This window comes from Diuraphis noxia, unplaced genomic scaffold (assembly GCF_037042655.1).
Source record: "Diuraphis noxia isolate RWA-SAM2 unplaced genomic scaffold, SU_Dnox_SAM2 contig0004, whole genome shotgun sequence".
In the NCBI taxonomy this organism is placed as follows: domain Eukaryota; kingdom Metazoa; phylum Arthropoda; class Insecta; order Hemiptera; family Aphididae; genus Diuraphis; species Diuraphis noxia.
Genome location: NW_028301714.1, coordinates 67,511,671 through 67,529,390, shown reverse-complemented (window position 1 = coordinate 67,529,390; position 17,720 = coordinate 67,511,671). Strand labels below are relative to the sequence as shown.

The window sequence follows — 17,720 nt, the reverse complement described above, 5'->3', positions numbered from 1 at the left end:
GGCCGTCCGAATAGGGGCTATCAAAATATCGATTTGGGTATCCGCTATACAACAAGCAGTGGGGAGCGAACGCGGGACACATTCCTCGGCAATATTCACGTTTCGCATAAACTGTATATATTATAAATTATATGTATATTTATTTATGGTGTGTGAGATAGAGATATGTTTGAATTGGGGGTGGTTGGGAGGTGAATGAAGAAGAAGGGTGAGCATGAGGGAGATAGGTGTGTGAGTCGTTTTCAATTATACAACCAGTCAGATTTATGAAGGTATTATTTCTTGCCCTCCCCTTGGCGTGTATCCGTGACGCCGTGGCGGTTGTTGGTGTTTGGTCATTATTTTTCCACCCGGTCACTACCCCTTCATACCCCTAAACCAACCATCTACCGCCACAACTATAGTTGGTATACCACCACAATGTGAATCACCCGATAATAGTGTGCTCGCTGCGAGGGGTGGTAATATATGTTAGTATATATATATAATATTATTCATACAATTCTTCTCATCGCCACTAGTGTTGCTGTTACTGTATTGCTTCTATTCAGTATACTGTGGCATACATAATAATATTACATACATAGTACATACAGACTACATTTAGTCTATACAGTGTTTTTTTTGTCGTTAATAGGAAAACATAAGACATTTTAAAATATTTAAAAAAAATTCATTTTACAACGATTATAGGCACTGTAGCATCATAATTGCTTCGCTTGGCGTGAAATACACCTTACATGTACAAAGTGGTACTTTTTCAACTGAAAAAAATCTGTTTTAAAAGTTTGACCATAGATTATAAGATAATTTGAACATAAATACAATCCAATATCTACCTATTTAAAAATTGATCTTAGTTACACTTCTAAAACTAGATGAATTTGTTTTACAAGTTTTTTATTAGCTGATGAATTAAAAATGGACGAACAAAAGTTGTATAGAATATAAAAAGTTCTTTTACCAAAATATAGATAAATATTGTGATCAAATCAAAATGTTCAATGTGATATATAAGTTATAAAACAATAATTTTCTTACCTATAGAATAATAGATACGTTATTTTCTATGTATATATAGTGTGCCCGTAAGCATTCGTTCATTATGCATATATGACTACATTACGATTTATGATACCCTACAGGTTATAGGTAATACTGTAATAGTATTGTAAATGTAATTTTTTACTATCGATGATGTACAATTATTGTTAATCGTTATGTGAATTTTGAAGCTGATATTGTAATATAATCGTAAAAAATCATGTACGTTTTTATCTTATTAGAATAATGTGTTTCTATATTCAATATTGTATTTACGTCCCTTAAGTCTTTTCGTATTATTTTTTCAGGGAAATTGCCGATACTCAACCATTTCATAAAGCACTATACGCCTGCGGAATACGACCGGGATGGTTTGTTGGAACAGCACAGGCGAATGCGCAGGGACACCAATGCCGCTAGTAATCATCGACTGCAATCGCCGTTACGGCTCACCATCGCCACGCCACACAGGTTAGAGACTTAGAGTGGTTGCATAATGCGATAATATTGAATATTCACTATAACAACAAATAAAAAATTAACGTCAGGATAAATATATTTTCTGCTCAATAGTTTTGTTAGTTCAATTTATTGATGTTATTTTTATTATTAAATAGGTACTTAGGTAATTATAGTTGTTATTATTGCTTGCGGTAAAGTTCGGATCGGCCTGACGGGGCTTCAGTAGACGTTTTGTATAAAAAACGCCAAACGATATAATATAATATATTTATTTTTGGGTTTCTCGTCTATATAAAATATATTTCCGCCTAGAAATGAGAGTAGATTTTATTGTAATATGTCTATACTTTTAAGATACACGTTGATATCGTTGAGACGTTTTGTTATATTCTGGATCTGCTGTGTTTCTATAAGTACAACTATAGTTGTTTTATCGTATAGTGTTTTTGAAGTTATTTAATATTTAATTAACATTATATATATATTCTACTCGATTATAGGAAGGATTATGATATTTAAAGCCCCAGGGAACAATATTTTCCACGAAGGACACTCACAAAATTGGGCATGATTCTATAATATATTTTTATCTATTTTTATTTTTAGGATAAAAATACCTTTTTTTAAGCGGGTCTCTTTGACTCATGATCGCGTTTCACGGGTGGATACTGTGTGTTCGTTGGAGAGTTTAAACTGTTAACGAATGGGTTTGTGAAAATTCACTACGTAAAATTTATGTATAAAGTAAATTAAACTAAAAACTGAAACCCAGCTGAGAAAAAACAGCTGAGGGGCCTTTTACTGAATCAAAAAAAACTATTTCACTTGTTATATGGTTTAGGAAACTAAGAGTTTTGTTGGCCCGATTGTGAATCTAGATTCTATATTAGAAAACTTCTTTTGGTGTTAATATGGCTCATTTTTTTTTATTAGAAATAAGCCTCGGCTGCGGAGGCCATTGGCTGACATAGTTTACATTGTTAATGATAATTGTTGTATACACTATTTACATTATTTACAAAAACATTACACATATTACACATATTACAACATAATAGATTAAAGTTTATTAATTAGGTTGGTCTTGATTAAAAAGGACTCTCATTTATATTGTGAACATTTAAAAGGTGTAGTGCGTCTTAACCTGCATTTAACTATGTTCTGTTAATGTAGTTTTCTCGATAACACTGTAATGTTTATTTTTTAGTTTGGGGAAATTGTTGTAAAATAGGGCAAAGTAGGCAACCGTACTGATGTAGGTATAGTAGGTATCGGGTGTGACTCATGATTTTGGATGAGTAGGTAATGAGTAGGTACTGTAAAGCATAACGGGTTAAATTTAAATTCAATAATAAATCATTGCATGTACGATTAAAAAGATTCTGAGCTTCGGATGGTCTAAATTCTTACTTATTAGTAATCAAGATTACTTAATAAAATTTTTAATTTTCTCTGAACCATTTACTTAGTAATAAAAATGAATTATAACTTCTATTAACTATAATTATTAATTTTTTATTATTATAACTGTATTTGAACTGGACTATTGTCTGTACAATAAATAAATAACAATTATTACAATTCTTATTTTAGTATATTTTTTTAAGTGTTCCTGATTGTTTTAAAAGTACAAAGAATTTTCAATTTTGATTTTTCAAAAGTATCTCCAATTTTCTACAAAAAACCACATCTTTATAAAATCAATACATTATGCATTTATGCACTCAGAATCTTAACTAAAATGTAAATACTTTAAGTTTCATTTGTAGTATATAGTTTTAAAAATTGTTTCAAACAATATGATACGAAAGTTTGTATGGAAGAATAATGCCATGTTATTAAAAAATATGCCAGTTATTATGTCTTAAAATGGTAAAATTATGCACTTGGTAGATTTTAGTTGGATATACGAATATGAGTTGTTGTGTTTTTTCTTGTGTGTTGAGTTAAATCTGAATTTTAAATTTTAAATTATAATATAAAATATAAATACTTAAATTGTTGATTCTTCATAAAATATTCATTAAAATTGCGTAATAACTAACATTATTTAGTGATCAAATCTTAATAATAGATGGTAAAAGAATGGATATGACAAGTCTATAACTACGTTAGGGTCGTGGTTCAGTTTTAGGGAAGTGCGTTTTTGTCAATTGTTTTGTAGCTGGACAGAAGAATTTACTGGGCTTTTGAAATGTATGACAGTAATGGGCCTGATATTTTTAGAAACGTATCACTAAATTCTCGTATGATAAGCATTGAATCCTTATCCATTGTTTTATTATCTATGATACATACAAGTATAATTTGTATATATTTTGTTAATTATTATTCGTCAAAGTTTTAGCTACTAAAAAAAGCACTATGTAAGGATCGTTTTAAAATTGTTTTGTAGTAAAAACAGCATTTAATAAATTAACAGTATTTAAATAAATAAATTGAAATCGTGTTTAAAAAAACAAAACATTATCTACTCTGTCAATTCAACTTGTGGTATTCTATTGCATTGAAATTGAATATGTCTAAAACTTCCTAATTGAACTAATTTTGCTAGTTGTTATGGATTATATTATTTCTCAACTTAATGTACCCCATTCATTGTTTTATAGTGATTGATAAAATAGTAAATCGATTATGCAGTTGATTTAAATAATAGATATTTAACATCGTATTTTGAAGTTAAATAAATAACTTTATTTTTATTGAGTACATTTAAAAACTTTCTATTGAAATTTCAAATTTATTATAATATAGTATAGGTATAGATATACGTAGAACACAAAATTGTTCAAACTTTTCAATAACTTTTTAATAAGATTGTTCAATCGATTATAAAAATACGAACATCTGAATAAGTTAACGAAAAAAACTAAATATACGGTTTTGATATTGTAGTACTTAAATATGTTTCATAAACAATAATTTTTCTACATTTTTACATAGTTAGTAAATGTAAATATATTAGTACCTACTTACTATACTACTAAGGTACTAACTACTAAGGAAAGTTATAAATGTTTTGGTATATAAAAAAGTTAAAATATAAAAATTTCTCATGTTACTATGTTACTCATGCTACTTATCCAATACAATTTTCATTTTATAACTTTCTGGTATTTTTCGAATTTTTTTTACAGTTTTATTTTAATAGTTTTAAATATGCATATATAATGCACTACAAAAACTAAAATTAAAGTTTTCACAATTAGTATGATACAATTTAAAATTAAATAGAACATTTGTTTTTTGTATCATATTATTTTTTCTGAGTTGCAATAGCAACGTTTCAAATATTTGCTATATTCTATACTCGTATGTGCATTGTGTACACGCATGTGTAATTGTGTGGGTGTACCGTTAAGCACAAATATCAATTTACATGCTGGATGATATTATATTGTAACATATAGACCTTCACACGATGTATTACCTATACAGAGTGCTTATACCTAAATATTATTATTTCAAAGTGCTCTGTTACTTTCTAACTATGTATTTTATACGACCTTTCGTTTTATTTTTTTATGACTCTCAAATTTGAAACCAATCAACTTTCCATTTTTAAATGAAATTTTTAATTTCATAATCTAAAACAATAAATGCTTATAAACTTAGAATATGGAATATGATCAATATTTTAATCAATAAGAAGTTTAACTAGTAATTGGTAGAGTTTTAGTGTATCACAGGTTTTTTACGCATTCTTATACTTCTCTTCAAAATGTAAATAGTTATAATATACTTTACTTCTGCAATAGATATTTACGCTGAAACATTGATAAAATTATTTAGATGGTTCAGTTGGTGCAGACAGCACTGAATTCAGCACCGAAAACACAGGGAGTGAACTGAGTTTAACTACAATGTCCTATAAGACAAAATAAAACAACGAATTCATCTTGTTTCATCTGATTGAAATAATTAACATTATCGATGAAAGTAATAATAAAAAGCATGTACTATTCGAAATGATCCGCGTTTATTGTGGTTGATAGAATTGCCCTGTATTTGACATTATTTTGACCACGTATAATACGTATGTATTATATTTTAGTCCGCGAGGTTGCCTAGTACAAAGACATTAGTCGCGTATGTGTGCATTTCTATCACAGACACGTTATTATTATTATTATTATTATTATCATCATCATTATTCCCGTTATCGTGTACTAGCTTATGTGTTTTATACCCTACGTGTACAGTATACCACTTGGTCCACCGGGGAGGGAGGAGTGTCGCATCATATAGCGCTGGACTGTAGTCGATGGCGTGTGCACGTCTGACTGAGAGGATTAACCTCAGCGTGTCCATCGGGTTTAGTAACGGATTGATTAGTGTGTGACTAAAGGACAACCAGCGATTTGTATGTGTGCGCGCGCGGGGGGGATCACTGACAAATACAATATTATATTTACGCACACGAGCCGTGTTCACCGTTGTTCTACTAGCCTTATATCCAGAGTTCGACGTTCCCCTTAAGGATCGCTCTAATAACATATCTGACACTGCGAGATTACATGCACTATATGCTTGGAATTTCTCAGTAATCGTCGTTTTTTGAGGTCGAAGTGGTAACGTGGAATGAAGAATTTTTCGTTTTCATTTGAATGTTCCCCCTCCCCCTAAACAATTCATAATTTTAAATTGTATTGTTCACTTTTTCTGTGAACAGAACATCATTGCAGTGGGATGGGAGTGTTTAAAAGGTATGTACAACAATTTTCGTATAGAATTCGAGGTGGTATTTTTAATAAAATTGTTAATCATAAAAAATAGTAGAAAAGATCGGATTTTCCTGAACTCCAAACTATGTAAGAACGTATACTATGTAATATCATACACCAACTACGAGTATCACTGATGCGAATTACATGAAACGATTACCAGTCTCCACATTTTGCTGTGTCTTATCTGATTTTTAAACTTTATTATTATTTATATTTATTATTTACAGTTTAAGTGACATAATTTTCAAAAATAACCTTATTACTATTGTGAATCAAATCTTCGTGAACGCTGCACGTTTCAGTGGTCGTTATTTAGGTATAGGCCGTCCTATCTGCAGATATATATATATATTATTGGTGGACTTGAAGCAAATAAGTGTTGATTGGTTTTCATATATATATATATAGATAAGGAAGAAAGTTGGTAAAATACCAAAAAAAAAGTCCCCGGAGTATTATTTTTCTTCATAAATCAGTATTATGATAGTCCCTCAGTGCGTATTTCAGACTTGTAATACTACGCCGTTATAGTAATCTTAGCACTCGGACACGCCATATAACTACACACACATACAATATAGATAATATAGTGTTTGTATATCAATATATCATTGAGTATAAAGTATACTTATATTTCTATAGGTTTCAAATATTTCAATGTATCTTAAATTGCTCTTCGATTTATTTACGCTTTGAAAAATATTAGAGTCAATAGAAAATATATAACATACATTTATGCTTTTATATTCTAAAAATCTACAATAGTTGTGCAACATGCATTCTCATAGTAATGCTTATTAATTTTAAAAACAAAAACCTCTACTCTATTTTGGCAAACTGTATTATTATCTCTGTATTAAAATCAGTAATGTGTCCTTTTAAACTGTTGTCAGTTCACGTTGATAAATGTTTCAACGTGCAGCATTCAAATAGGTGTCGCTCATTCATGTTAATTACTGTTCAAAACTTTGTTGTGAATTCCAATTTCCCGTGTCAAAAGTTTAAGTTATAATCAGAATTAAATAATCGTTCTTAACGTTCTTCTTTTACGTAACTACGTGACTACTGTAGTCTAAGTGACTAAATTAAATATATATAAAAAAAAAAAATTATAAAATATTGATTAGAATAACTAAAGTTTTTTCATCTGTTGCGTCTTTCTGATATACCCTGTGTAGGGTTGAGTTAAGCAATGCGTGCTTGCAATGTGTATTAGCATTTTCGAGAAATCACATAAAAATTAGTGAACATAAACATTGTAATATTGAATAGTCATAAATATTTTTCATTTTAAATCCAATTTAATGCAATATTTATTTAAAGAATACATACCTAATACGAAAAAAATTGTTTCTGTTTAAAATTGTTGCATAGTTTTTGTAAAATGATTTAGCATGAGAGCAAAATAGTGTACTTCTTGAGGCATTCGTTTTATTTATTTATTTTTTTTTTAACAAGGGTTGATGTATTTTACTCTCGTAACAAAATGTTGAATATTTTAGGTTTAAATTTAGTATTTACTCGTAAAACTAAAAACGACTGGGTTGGTTTTGTATTTACCGCCTTTAGAAGTTTAACTACATCGAAAAATATTTCGTCAGAAAAAAAGCTTATGATATTTTTATATTAAGAACACGGACGTCCAATAACAAGACGAACCGACAAAAAGGTGTTTCCTGGGAAAATTGATACCATCTCATTTCTGCCACAATAAACCGGAGACAAATGATTTATCAATTTAAATCATTCGCACATATATACGAACACTGATGTCTGTATATTTTGTATGCATTTATACATTCAAATAATTTGCTTCAATATTAAAAATTAGTTCTATGACGTTCAACCAAAGTTAAAATGCACTCTACTTATTTGAACAAAGTGGTTTATATTATATTATATTAATTAAATGTCATCTTGATGAAATATTATTTAATATTAAAATGATAATAATTGCTCATTAATTACTGCAAATCCAATATCATATATTTTAATCAGTCGATGTGAATTTTGTTAAAACTTGTAAAATTTACTTTGGCCTTATTCCAACTATTATATGACGCATTCAAAGCTACCGGCTATATATCACATAAATCTAAGGATATGATTCTAATTTATTGAATGAAAATAATAACTGTACTCTAAAATATCTTGTGGATTATTATATTTTTTTCAGCCGTATACATTGAAACAACTATTTAAGTTGGTATCTACATTAATTATATTTTAGCCTACCAGAGTTTGTATTTGCACATTTTCTCGATTAAAAGTTATCTCGTAAATTTAGAGTAACGTGAATATTTAAAACATGACGGCTTCTATACGTAGGGAAATTTCAAAACTGAATTAAATTACCTACTTATTTTCATACAATAATATGCTTACGTAATTTGGGTGTATCGTGGACAAAATGTATAGCCGTTTGATGATGTATTTCTAGGTTTACTGGTCATAATTAAAACAATGACTTGAAAAATTTAGCTAATTTTCGAGTGTTAACGGACCAGCTACCACATACCACCTAACTACCTTAGTAGTGCCTACAGTGTAAATTACGTAAAAATAAATAAATAAAAAGTCTCGTGTGGATTATAATACAAAACTCATTCGAGTCTCCGAGTACCGTTGCAGTTATTATTTTGTTTCCTTCTTTAACAACATAGCAGTTGTTTTATTCCTCCTGATAATCAGGGGTTTTCAACCGCGCCCTCGCACAAGTTTCCCTGCATCTCCGCCGCAACGCTGCACGGTGCTTGTTATAGCGTCCGCATACTGATTATTATTCTATTTCTCCTCGTATTCCTCGTCTTACACTCCTCCTTATCGTTCCCTCCGGTATAACCTTAGGCGTGTGCACACGTTAAAGGGACGCCGCTCCCAACTTTTCGAGGTACTGGATTGTTATTAGTCATCTCCCTTTCAGTGAAATTAGTTCTCAACGAGCAATATTCAGTAAAATCGATGGCCTCAAAGGCTTAAACGGGCCATAATTATTCAAAAACCATGCCGAAGAATTTAATACTGATAATTATTAGTACTTATACTAATTTTATACATCGTTAACATAATTATTATGATATAGCAATGAGTGACATACATACATTAAAATGAAAAATGTGTTAAACATATAAATAATATTAAAAAACTGTAATTGTTAATAATTGTAGAGTTGGAATATAAAATTATTAATTTATAAAGAGATATGATAAAAAGTTTTTTAAAAACCAATTTTAGATTTGTAAATTATGATAAATAATATTCTGTTAATTGAAATTATGAAATATTATCATTTGAAATAACCCAAGTTCATAATAATAGGATAAGTTTAAAAAAATAAACAATAATGAAAATTTAGTCTAAATTTATGTTAAAACAAATAATTTTAAACAAAAAGTTGACTATTATGTTTTAAATATTTACCAAACTTTTTTGTGAATTAAATAACAAAACAAAATATTTGCAGCACGTTTAAATTTTTTTGTTCAAATTTTAAAATGCTTTGAATGTGCATTCAATAAAACTAAAAACGTTAAATTTTAAGTAATACTTTAAACTCCGTTTTTTCTCGACTTACATTATGTATGATAAATTGTTAATTCAAATATTTATTAATAACTTGTAATTATATATATTGTAGACTTAAATCAATATTTTAAATATTGTCAGATGATTAACATTTTAGTGGTTATAAATCAAGTTCTTCAATGTTACAAAATACTGAATTTAATATCCGAAGCTTAGCTCGAAGCCGTAAAATATATTTACAGCAGTTTTAACAAAATTAAAACGGTAGTAGTTTTTTCACGACCAACCCGTTAATGGAATATTCTAATAAACCACGAAATACAGGGAAGACATAGACGGTATCCTATTACCGTGACGGAAACAGTTCATCAAAACTGTGACTAGGTCACCCACGACAGTTTTGTTCTAGTTATTTTGTGTCATGTTATTCTTAATAATCATAGGCTCGTAGTATTGCGGTAATCAAAGGCTACAGACCATCGTAATGTAATAATATACATTATACGTATTGTATGTTTGACCCCAAAAATCGTCCTATGTAGGTATATTTATCACAGAAAAGTTTTAGAGTGGAACAAGTTCTTGTGATAAATATTACGTTTTTATTTAATTTGACAATCAATATTGTCAACATATTAAGTATTTTTTAATTATTCAAGTAAAAAATTAAAATCTTTATGATAGAATTTCTGAATTAAAAAATATAATATTCTTTATTTTTATAAAACCAAACTTATATGGCTGATTAGTTTTTATCAAATGAATGAAACTGTCTTTTTTTAGTTTTAGAAAAAATATGTATTGGTTATAGATACCTATATACAGTTATTAATTTAGTCTAAATGACAAACAAAAATACTTAAATATGAATAATGAATATTATAATCAATAAATATAAGAAATATAAAATCATTTAACCAATTCTAAATTAACTAGCTTAACATGCATTATTCTGGTAGTTAAATAATATTATGTTATTTGTAAATATTATTTTAATTTATAATTTATGGAATAGTCGTGGTTTTAAGTTGTTTTATGATATAGTATATATTATGTAACGTTTTTACTTTTTATGATTGTACCTATACATTGTACATAATATAATGAAACGTATTACATATTTTGTTTTTTTTAAATAAATGTTTTTGAATAATCTGAATACGTTATCCAGTGAAGTATAACAAAAATTAGGTATATTTGTTTTCATTTTTGGCCATTCATCGGTGGTATCTTAGTTGCTATGTTATGAAAGTTTTATACATTAAATTAATAAGTTCCAAGTTTACGACCTAAACTAATGGAGTATATGCCATAACAAGATCATAAATGGATAGTTACTTCTTCTTCATTTTTTTCACCATGATGATTATATTATTATTACAGTTATGAATATTGTTTACTGACAAATTATTTATATATTATAAACTTTTTTTAGTAAACATTGGTATAAAACATGTATACTCATTTATTTCGACTAACTGTCAATCAAGTAATGTATCAATTTACTAAATATTTTCCTAAAATAATAGTTTATAAAAAATAAATGATTCTTAGCTAAAAACATTAATGGAAATAATTTTCACTTATAATTTTTCTTCACAATGTCATTTAAGTTGAAAAGTTTGACCGATTGAATGATAATTTATATGAAATAATTGATGTCACTTTAAATGTAACATACTGTATTACTAAATGTATTCTGTATGACTGTATTAAATTATGTATATCATGCACAAATTACATATTTTGAAACAATTGAAACAATAAATGTATGAAAATAATAAATTGACTTTAAATTTCGTATTCAATGTTCATTTACCACAAACCACTACATATATTATTTAAAAAAATATGTACACAGTATTATACACATATCATCGTTTTGCCCATTCTTCAATATCATAATGTATATGTGAACACAGGGACTTGCAATTTAAAAGCATTAGACTAATGTATTTTTATTATATCTTGAATAGTGCTTGGGCAAAACTACAATATACATTGTACCTACGTAGACGCTCTGAAAACGTTATTTCCGTAACATTTGTTTTGTTCTTTATTCATTGGAAATTGTAAAAATTAATTCTTTAAAAACTGTTGCGTATACAAGGGGTAACAGATAGAACTGACTTTTGGACTAACTTTTTTTACATTTATATATTTTTTTATTTTTTTTTCATTAAGTAAACATAGCACAACATGTATAATTCAATTTTTATGTTTTATTTTTTAGTACTGAAAAAAAATTAATTTAATTAAAAAAATGTTGGATAAACTCAAGATAGCCTATTTGTGAATCTGATTATAAAAACAATTTTGATGGTAAAAAGATTTATCTAAGTCAAGTAGTTTATTTTTAGAATTTCTTTTAAAATTCAATATTTTTTTGGTTAAATTAATTTGGAACACAATAACTTTTTAAAAAATATGATTTTTGAGAATTTGCTGACATGAGTATATTTCTTAAATTATTTATTTATCATATAATATTAAAAAAAAAATTGGCATACGATGAATTGGCATAATTTTTATTTTTTTATGGTCAGGTCTTTCTGTTACACCCTGTATTGTGAAAAATATGAAAAGTTTTCTGTAATTCGTCCAATGTTGCTATTATTGTTATTATGGTTCTAATAGTACTAAGTTTATTATACCTACATTTCTAAGCCTAAGTATACATTTAAGTTTTGTTTATTATAATTATACATAATGTGCATTAATGTAACATAGAAATACATTTTAGTAATTTACATGTTTAAATCCATATTCAGAATTTATAAAGGATTAATTTTTTTTAATTTTATTGTAACACGTTTTTAAGATATTTAAAACTATTTTAAAATTATAATATGTAATTTTGCGTTGTTGAATTAATATTAATTTTACAAATGATTTTATTGCATTCATATAGGGTATTTGTACATTTTAAATTCTTATGCACTTTACGAATTTTTAACATTTCCAAAATATAAAAGGTATACATATCACACTTTTTCTGACTCTCTCACTCTCTATTTCAGTCGTTATACTTTTTTTTTTTTTTTAACTCGACGTATCATACGTTTACACGAACCATGATTGTTATAGGTTGTTGGGTTTTTGATAGAAATCAATGGGAGGTCTACTGGATTTCACCAAAGTTAAGGTTGGTTGAAGATGAACAATTATAGGGTGAAATGTGAATGCCACAATTGGAATAAAGAAAAGTTGAAAGGTAACCTTTTAATTACGTTTGGTGATTCATACTGAGTGGTGCTGCTGGTGATGCTGTGGTTGATCGTTACAGTAGGAAACGATTAAATCTCTAAAGAACTCAAAGAAAAGTATCTAAGCCCTTGGGTTATTGCGAGAGGAGTGCACAATTTTCCAAGCAACTTTTTAGCGCTACGTCGTTAGCAAATAATGATTATACTTGCAAATTTTATTTGTCTTTCGGATGTTGTCTTTTCGTCGACCCCACTGCCATCGTTGCCACGACAGGTGCCATTAAAATAAATACCCCTTCAACTTCCTTCTGATGTCGTTATTAATACCGCTTCATGCTTTTTTTTTTAATAATAAAATGTCTGTTGCAAAGCTACTGTATATTTACGTTGGAGAATAATTACTGTTTAATTAGATTTTAGAGTACTTAAATTTATTTCTTTAAAAAAATCATGTAGCAAAAATATTATTTTGTGACTATAAAAATGATGATAAAATTATTTTAGTTATATACTGAATTTACTTACTACAAATTTTATAAAAACAAATTATAAGCAATGATTAAATATTTTGAATCAATAAAATAATTATAAATTGATTCAATATCAATTAGGTATTTTTATTAATAACGATAATTTATACCAATTACAATGGTACATAATACCTACATATTATTATAAATGATAATTTATATATTTAATATTATAATTATTCTATAAAAATAATAAGTATAATATATTAAAATATTTTTATTTATTCTTTGAAAGTGGGCCCTGAACACGTTCGTGTGAACATGAGTTAATACATAAATTATTAGTTTGTATATCTTCCTGGTGTGATGGTTTTATCAGTATAAGAATTTTATACGAGGTGATCCATTTAAGTTTCTTCACTTATTATTTTGTAGTTTTAACTTTTTTCAGTTCACTTTTTTTTTCAAATGAATGTGATGTCATTGCCAAACAACATTTTTGAAAACAATTTTTTTTTAAATTTGTATTGTTATAATTGCTTAAGTTAGTTGATAAGATGATAACCTATACATTTTGTGTTAATATTCTAAAGCAAAACATTTTTTGGAATACTTTGATACATAAAAATTTGAATTTGAACGAGGAAGTTAGTATTTTTTATTTTTTTTTATTAGCTTTTAGTACAAAACTTTGATACCTAGTTAAACAATTATCCATAATTAGTTATACAATAACAAAAATAAAATAAAATATATAATGATAATTTAACAATAAGAGATATATAAAAAGTTATAATTATTTAAATTATTGATGATTGGAGGAAAAAGATACTATTAAGGATACCCCACAAAATGATGCTAGTTTACCATTTCGCTCATCTTAACTTTAAATACTTATAAGTTATAACAGATTATAGGCATGCAACACACGTATAACTATTCATTTTAAATTCGATTTTATTAAGTTTCAAAGTATACTAAAAATATTAATTAAAAATATATATTTCATTAAAAAAGTTTGTAAAAATATAATTTTTTTTCCAAAACTTTTATGCTGCAAAATTTGAAATTTTTTCAAAAATTTGTAATTGAAATAAAGTGCTTGGTCTAGATCACCTTGTGTTCCATAATATTATAGTATTGTGGTTGGATAAAAAAGGTAAACAATTTAAAGAAATCGGTATGTGGGAATTAAAATAGGGTTTGTTTGTATCAGTCCTTGATGAAGTACCCTGTGTTTATTGATTTATTTAAGACTCAAAATCAAAAAAAAATATGTAGCCTATATTAATGTTATTTATTTATATATTATAAATTTTTTTTTTATGTTAAATGTGAACATATTGTTAACGTTGAACTTTTTATTTTTATTTCAATTAATTTCATAAAAATTCGGATAACCCTTACTAATGTTCTATCTACCCGCATTGTTGTTGACCCTATTTAACCCTTTTTAGGGTTATACTTCAATCAACCTCTCTCCATAAGTTCAAGAATAACGTACAATTAAATAGAACAATATGATTTAAAATAATATAATACCTTGAAAAATTAGTGTGCCTGATGCCTATACTTATGTATTCGTATTCTATAAAAATCATAGACAGCGTAGACCTGAATTTTTGGCCTATCCTAGAATTTTTAGACCCTCTTCTTTATTTAGGCCTATTTATAAAATGTCAAGTTAATTATTATAAATGTTTAGGTATTAATAATTTAATTCATTTTTAATTATTTATAAAATGATTAATAATCATATCATAATATATAACTAAGTATTTAAGATATATAATGTCAATAATTGCTAATGCAGATTTGCCCATATAAGGAGATTTAAACTAGGAATTACCCCTCCCCTAATATTGTATATATTATATATTATTATATAGAATTATTATTTACTAATCATTTTTTGTATTTGTTAACTTATAAGTATTGTGATTTAAACCCCTTACTCTAATAATAATATAATATTCTTTATGACTCATTGTTTACGGACAAAAAGAAAATTAATAAGAAATGTAGCCCCAGGGCCGTAATTGATTGATCCTACGTCATATCGAAGGTTAACCCTGTCTGTATTTTTGTAGGCATCTATTATGATTTTAAAGATGATAGCAAACGTCAAACATTATTGTTTGGAGCTCTCAAATTAATATTTGTAAAATAGAACAGAGTATAAAAAACAAAATATCATTCTGTTGTATGTGGCTACACTATATTGATTAATAAGATGCATCACAAATTCATATTCAAAATATGTTCAACGCGTTCTTAATAATGACACTATACATTTATATCTTTGATTATAATTTGTTATTATTTATCCATATGTTTTAATAAACTAGTCACCCACTGGCCACTATTTCAGGTAAATTAAATGTGTTATATAATGTACCGATGACGAATAAAAACGTGTCTCGTCTGTTGTCTAATGATTAAAAAATAGGTACCTATACTACATTGTAATTATATTTACTATTCTTATAATATTATTATGGCACAATATGAGCATGTATTAGAAAAAAATATAATCGTGTTTAGACCAAGTATACCGTCATACAAATACACGCCATTTGGTTTTTCCAATGTCAACTAGTTCTCCAACTGTTCCTTATTATATATTTTTTCTACCTACGCATATAAGCATATTTATAAAAATACGGGTACATTATAAAAAACTGAACAACATTTTTAAAGTTCAAGCTAATAACAATATTATCTTTTGTGAAATTTGTGCTATATTATAATAATATTATGAAGCCGGAAAAAGGGTTTTTGTTTTCTTTAAATGTCGCTTAAAATGGTTTTTCATCAAAGGTCATCATCTTACAGTTAAAATGTCAATAGCATTTTCACCATTGATGAAAATAGTGATAAAATACAATATGTTAAATTTTTTTCAACATATGTACTATGGTTTTATATTTTACTAGAAATATTATAATAATGTATTCACAGTTGTACCTATATGCCAGTATTATTTAGACAGTAGAGTATACATATACTGCAAGTAGGGTTCTAGTCTTCTACAACTCTAAGTTCTACCATCCCTTTCTCACTCCTATAATATATATTATTTACCGTCATAGATAATAATAAATTCGTAGATCAATATTGTTATCATTTTTAATATGTATGACGGTAAATAAGATATATTATAGGAGTGAGAAAGAGATTGTAGAACTTAGAGTTGTAGAAGACTAGAACCCTACTTGCAGTATATGACGTATACTGCTGTATACAACTATAAACTACATATACTATTTGTTAAATTGTATGATTTATATTAATTGTTTTAATATTTAAATTTATTGAATTTTGATCTTATGTTATAATTATTAGGTATTTTTAGAATTTTATGTTTCTAGTTTAAGTACAATATATTAGAGTTAAGAGAAATAATAAGCATTTGAAGTAATTTTTGAATTTTAATGTTGGTGTTATTAGTTATAGTCTAGTTTACAGAGAGGGTATGGGGGTAAGCCTCCCCACTAACGGGCTTGTGATTAATCTTAGCTAAAACCCTATCCAAACTGAAATCTTGTGTACGCTTCTGTAGATAAAGGCAGAACATAATATATAATTTACATTATAGATAACAATCTATTATCGATTCTACCTTTTTTCACGTTAATAGTTCATTACAATAAAAATATTTATCCACCATTACTTCGTGTACTTTCACATTTTAAGATATTTTCATTCATATGACGTGTCCTCGAAAAAATGTAGATAATTATAAAATATGTTCCTACACACTTTTATACATTTTTTCTCATGAATGTATTCATTTTGATACGGTCTCGAAGGACTATAATTTATGCAATATCAATCTGCAGTGATCAAGTGTGTTAATTTCCTTTCGTTTTAGATGTATTCCAATATTTTTATCATTCAAAATATTAACGATTTTTTTATCACTTATCATGGTACTTAACAGTTTATATTTCTTGTCTTGGGTGTTTAAGTATAATATAAATGTGTATAAACATTTTATAAAGCCCCGCTCGAGATAAAATTTTGGTTTCTCTGTTCTAAATGTTTTTGGGAGGCCCTATAAAATAAGTATTCCTATAAAAATTTAAAAAATTACAAATTAATTTCAACGAACCTTTAAACTATAGATCCATAAGCCTCTCTACCCCTGTGTGACCCTGATTATAAACCCCTGCTGTGTACACGAATGTCGAAACTTCTATTACCGTACGTTGTACTAAATATAATAATAATTTGTTTCGTATTGCGCATGTTAATTAATAGTAATATTACCTATGTTAAGTAAT

General features: G+C 27.2%; 1 protein-coding gene across 1 annotated transcript in view; it reads left to right on the top strand.

Moving 5' to 3' along the window:
- Kul (Kuzbanian-like) overlaps positions 1 to 17,720 on the top strand; it is an 80,028-nt gene that overhangs the window by 18,885 nt on the left and 43,423 nt on the right. Inside the window, exon 2 of the mRNA XM_089225152.1 lies at positions 1,353 to 1,515. Coding sequence (XP_089081278.1) covers positions 1,353 to 1,515 — 163 coding nt within the window. The remainder of the gene's footprint in view (positions 1 to 1,352; positions 1,516 to 17,720) is intronic.